Raw genomic sequence first — 6,223 nt, 5'->3', positions numbered from 1 at the left:
TATATACATAATTTTTTTTAGTAAATTAAGTTAATTGTTACTTTCCTTATTTAAATTAACAATTAGATAAAAATTTAATAGAGCAAGATGGGTATGTACGTGTACGTGGTGAATACTGTATATATATACTCTCTAGCATATGTAAATATTAACTATTTTCACTATAAATATGAATAGATTTAACAAGTTGTCTTACTAGTTTGTGGATTTTACAAGATTATTTTTACAACAGGTGAGGTAATTCCCAATACACCTTTACAGAAAAATGTTTTAAACGCATTACTTAACTATAAATATAAAAAAGATTTTACACGTATTCAACCACAGGGACGGTAAATTATTTAAAAAACATGAAATGATTATTTTATGAGGATACTATATTTTTAGGGTTCCATACGTCCGAAAGAAATACGGAATCCTCATAAAATCATTCGTGTATCTGTCTGTTTGTATGTCATAATCAATTTTGCACCGAATCTATTGGACGGATTAAGTTGAAATTTACTGTACGTATGAATTTCTAAGACCCAAACACGGACGCATAACGTAAATAAATTAATTTTGAACAGGGGGTCATTTTTGGGTGGCCAAGGGAAATCAAAGAAAATTTTTTNTATCTATTCAGAAAAAGATGACGAAAGGAATTTTTATATCAATTAACAATTGTTTTCTGATATTAATTAGTAGTTAATTAAATTAAAAAGTTGCAAAAATAGAAAAGAAAACCAAAAATTGTTTCGAAAATACCGTTGATTTAGTATTTCCTTTTTATTAATAACAAATTACCCTGTCAGTCTAACAAAAACTTGTCATTTAGGTTTTCCTAATGACGTAATTTTATTTCACTTCCTTCGGGAACTTCAGTGACTTTTTTATATATCCTTTTGAGGGTACATCGGTCGACTAAATATCTACACTGCATCAATATTAATTTACTCATTATTTATGATTAAATACACTTCCTACATCTATTAATAATTAAGTAGGTATGCTGTGGTTAATTCCTTGTTCTATTTTTGTATTTATTATTATTTTTTTTTTTGATTGAATGTACTTTTTGGTATTTACGTTAATGTTAATGACATACTTTAGCCAAAAATTGAATGTTTCGAAACGTATGAATGTTACCTGACTACCTTGGGTTAATTATTATTCCAAGTATCCAAGTGTTTCAATGGTCGTATACGTAGGTACATTACAAGTAACGGATTTCGGCAAATGTCGAACGGGAATCCCAGAACTCGATTTCCCCTTTTTGTAAAAATTTATTTCTCGTTGCTAAAAACGTTAACCTTTTGCGAAATGTACAGCCTGTCTCAAAAGAATTTTTTTAGCCTTCGAAATATTCTTATTTTTAAAATTAACAACCACAACATTTGGAATTAGGGTTGCCACCCGTACTTTATTATAAAGTATTGTACTCTATTTCGACTGTTCNTTACTGGTATAACAGTTTCTTAACGGTTTTTTTTTTTTTTTATATAAAAACATACTTGCCAACAAGTCACATTAAGAATCCGAAAACGCTAATTTAGGATGACAGATTGGATATTAAAACGTGTATTAAGTTTTTGAACGTTTAGTGCGAGATTTTGAATTTTTAGTATTTACATAATTTCAATCTGTTTAGTCCTTTTGATTTTCTTGTAAAACTGCATTAAAATTAGAAAATATTAATACAACGGATTTAAACAGATTAATTATTTGTGTCAAGAAGTGTTTGTGTGGTTAATATTAATCTACGTGTGGTAATCTTGATTTCAATGTCTATTAATTTTTAAATTAACTGGACAACATATTCATAACCCCAATATACACGATGTTAGACATAATTGACTTCAGTTGGACTGTGTATTCAATTATAAATTCATTAAACAATCGTTACCATAATAATGATGGTACCTTATAATTGTCTTTTAGGATTTGTTTGATTAATGTAATAAATATTGTGAATAATTTCACCCGGTGGTGAATAATTTTATTCTTACAGGTATAGTAACAACGTAACTGTACGAACAAATTCATTGTAATATACATACAATACTTTTAAGTATATTTATGTAAATCATGGAATTGTTTATACTAAAAAAATATTTGGCTCATTTTACCGCATCGAACTTACAATTAGTGAAGTGACTTATTAATTATAAAAATATGTTTATTTTCCTTACTAAAAGGGTACAAAATGGGGTCAAAATTGAATGATTCTGCTTACACATCATACCTAAATAATAACTTATTTAAACTTTATATCAGAGAGGGGTACCTCGTTTAAATCCGACAAGGATTCAAACAAAAGAGCATTATTATTGATACTGTAACAACACCTTTCTGAATTTTTTCTTTTAGTGGCGCGAATTAAAATGCATATAATTTGCTAAACGTGTAGAATATGTTTTCTTAAACCACCTGCATGCCTGAAAACTGTTCTAAAGTAACTGAATACTTAAAATTTTTTGAACAATGCGTAACACCCTCAAATGCTTTATATTGTACTAGGTTTTATCCGTGGCTTGGCTCTCATTGATGTTCTAAACACGTGTCAACGATCATCGATAAAACTAATTTTTTCTATCCATCGGGAACATTTTTTTCTGGATAAAAGGTACCCTATGTCGTTTTCTGTACGACCGACAATGTGTGTAGAAAATTTCATGATAGGTTTTACCCCTTTGTAATTAGGATTTATCGGACTACTCTCTGAGTCACATATACACTAGTGGTAAGTTGTGACCCGAATATAGATATACAAGGTCTGTTCAAAAAGTATCGCGAATTTTGAATTTCCGCGGGTTAGGTATATTCGATTTTCGATTTTTTTGTGGCATTATGTTAGTACTTACGCCTCTCACTTATACCGATAAGTTAAGCCATGTTGAATGATCAGTTAATTTTTGACAGCTGCTTTGCTTGGACGTGTTTCGGCTTGTCTCCGATTTTTGCCTATTCAAAAAAATTGATCAAATAATCTGTATCAAATTTTGTGTGAAAAACAAAATTAAGCATTCCGAATGTTGACTGTGGCATGTGATGAAGCTATCTTGGACCAAAGCAACGTTTATCGGTGGTACAAAATGTTCTCAGAGGGCCGAGAAGATGTGAACGACAAAGAGCGTGCCGAGCGCCCGAGTACGTTAACAACAGACGAAAACATTGATGAAGTGAAGAAAATAGTGTTGGTCAATCGTCGAATCACCGTTAGAAAGTTGCTGAGGACTTAAAACATATCGATTGGCTCGTGCCTTTCGATTTTTACCAACGATTTGGGCATGAGACGTGTCGCTGCGAAATTCGTACCAAAATTACTCAATTTGACCAAAAACAGCATCGCATTAACATTGTTAAGGAGCTGTTGGACTCTATCCGCGACGACCCAAATTTGCTCCAGATGGTCATAACTGGTGACGAATCATGGGTTTATGGTTATGACGTGGAAACCAAAGCTCAATCATCCCATTGAAAGCTGCCGAACGAGTCAACACCGAAAAAAGCGCGCCAAGATAGGTCGAATGTGAAGCTTTTGCTTACAGTTTTCTTCGATTGCAGGGACGTGTTGTGTCATGAGTTCTTGATGTAGAATGGTCAATAAGAAATATTACCTGCATGTTATGCGCAATTTGCGGGAAACGATCCGCCAGAAACGCCCGGATTTGTGGAAGAACAAAAATTGGCTTTTGCACAATAAAAATGCCCCTGCTCACACATCATTGCTTGTGGGCGAATTTTTATCAAAAACAACACACTAAAAATGCTGCAGCTACCGTATTCTCCAGATCTGCCCCCCTGTGCCTTTTTATTGTTCCCGAAACTGAAGAGGTCCATGAAACGACCACGCTACTCTACGATTTAGAAGATAAAGACTGCATCGAAGAAGGAGGTAAACAAGATCACAAAAAATAATATTTTGAAGTGCTTTGGGGATTGGAAAAAACGTTGACACAAGTGTATAATATCTGGTGGAGATTACTTTGAAGGGGGCAAAATAATATTCATGAATAAGTAAATAATTTTTGAAAAAACACAAAATTCGTGATACTTTTGGAAAAGGCCTCGTATTAATTATAAAACGCGGTATTACCTATTGCAAAATGCAAGGTGGTATTGGAAAATTTGAAAAACTACCTTCAAACATCTTTTCATATCCTAACTAATATTGAAAATGCGAATGTCAATTTGTAAACACTTTGTTAGGAGTATAGAAAAGGGCATAGGGTATTAATTATAAAACGCGGTATTACCTATTGCAAAATGCAAGGTGCTATTGGAAAATTTGAAAAACTACCTTCAAACATCTTTTCATATCCTAACTAATATCGAAAATGGGAATGTCAATTTGTAAACACTTTGTTAGGAGTATAGAAAAGGGCGTAGGGTGGCTTTTATCCAGAAAAAAGTACTTTTCTCGAGGAAAAGAAAAAAATCAGTTTTATATTGTCGTGGATGATTATTGACATGTATTTAGGACATCAACCCGAGCGAAGCCAAGGGTAAAACCTAGTAAACAATAAAGTAATTATTGATTACAGAGAATTGCAAGCAAAAATCAAATTGACACACGATATTAAATATTAAATTACCTTAGAAGTACAAAAAACGTAAAAGCATTTCTCAAAATTTTTACAATTTTATTTTTTTTTTTACACGGATGCAAATATAGTCATTTACTAATCCTACCAACAGGTCCGTATCTTCCGTAATATTAATTAATTAAAATACATTTTTTTAATATCTTTTAATTTTATAAAGAAAATTGTTTTGTGCGTGATTTAACTAAAATAACAGGATTTTTAAACTAGTTATAATATTAACGGAATTTCTTTCCAAACTGAAAAAGAAAATTAAGTTTTGCAGGTATGCAAGGCCATGTCGTAAAAAATCAGCTGTTATCTAGTGACGTTAATTCAGTATAAAAAATTAGTAACCAAATGTATGCACAATTAAATTAACAATTTAAATATATGAAATACTTTTAGCACAAAATAATATAGCTACTATGAACCGGGTTTTTGTTTTTTGAACTGACCAATATGATAACTGCATTTTAGATTAATCGCGACGTTGCCAGACAATTAAAAAAACCATTGCACTATTATTATAAACAAACAGGCAGGTAGTACTCCCATCGGTAGTAATTTTGATCATGCATCATCTTACCGAATGATTGCTTTGTCATTGGGTGACAAGTCACTGGAAAAAACTTCGAACCACACGAACGCACTTGACAAAAACAATGAATTCAACAAACAGTTTTATAACAACGACTTGAGAGTGTTGCCGTTTTCCGAGTATTTTCTTGTATCTATTGTATCACCAGCAAATGACAGCGGTCTTGGACATCGGCCAGACTGATTTGTTAACATATAAAGGAAATAATCTTGGTTGTTGTTTCTTGATGGAAAAAGGTGGTGGGGTGCTAAACGAGTACATAATGTAAGAAACGATTATCTGTCACATTTGAACCGTGACTTAAAGACGGCCAAGAGCGAATGCAAACTAATTAGTAATTACATATTCAACAAACGTTTTTGTACCCCTATGTCGTTTTCTGTACGACCGACAATGTGTGTAGAAAATTTCATGATAGGTTTTACCCGCGGCTTCGCTCGCTTTGATATCAAACGAGTCAATGATCTTCCACGACCACATAAAACTAATTGTTTTATTCTCCAGGAACATTGCCTTTTTTCTGGTTAAAAGGTACTCTATATCCTTTTCTGTATCCCTGACAATGTGTGTAGAAAATTTCATGATAGGTTTTACCCGCGGCTTCGCTCGCTTTGATATCAAACGAGTCAATGATCTTCCACGACCACATAAAACTAATTGTTTTATTCTCCAGGAACAGTGCCTTTTTTCTGGTTAAAAGGTACTCTATATCCTTTTCTGTATCCCTGACAATGTGTGTAGAAAATTTCATGATAGGTTTTACCCGCGGCTTCGCTCGCTTTGATATCAAACGAGTCAATGATCTTCCACGACCACATAAAACTAATTGTTTTATTCTCCAGGAACAGTGCCTTTTTTCTGGTTAAAAGGTACTCTATATCCTTTTCTGTATCCCTGACAATGTGTGTAGAAAATTTCATGATAGGTTTTACCCGCGGCTTCGCTCGCTTTGATATCAAACGAGTCAATGATCTTCCACGACCACATAAAACTAATTGTTTTATTCTCCAGGAACAGTGCCTTTTTTCTGGTTAAAAGGTACTCTATATCCTTTTCT

At 32.8% G+C, this 6,223-nt stretch overlaps 1 protein-coding gene across 1 annotated transcript in view; it reads right to left on the bottom strand.

Moving 5' to 3' along the window:
- Window positions 1-5,374, bottom strand: part of LOC108741589 (phenoloxidase-activating factor 2) — a 17,126-nt gene extending 11,752 nt beyond the window's left edge. The window contains exon 1 of the mRNA XM_025978904.1: window positions 5,155-5,374. Coding sequence (XP_025834689.1) covers window positions 5,155-5,173 — 19 coding nt within the window. The 5' untranslated portion in view covers window positions 5,174-5,374. The remainder of the gene's footprint in view (window positions 1-5,154) is intronic.
- Window positions 5,375-6,223: the final 849 nt, after the last annotated feature.

Source organism: Agrilus planipennis, unplaced genomic scaffold, assembly GCF_000699045.2.
Source record: "Agrilus planipennis isolate EAB-ADULT unplaced genomic scaffold, Apla_2.0 scaffold316, whole genome shotgun sequence".
NCBI lineage: Eukaryota > Metazoa > Arthropoda > Insecta > Coleoptera > Buprestidae > Agrilus > Agrilus planipennis.
Note: the sequence above shows the minus strand (reverse complement) of the source record. Positions and strands in the feature narration are given on the sequence as shown.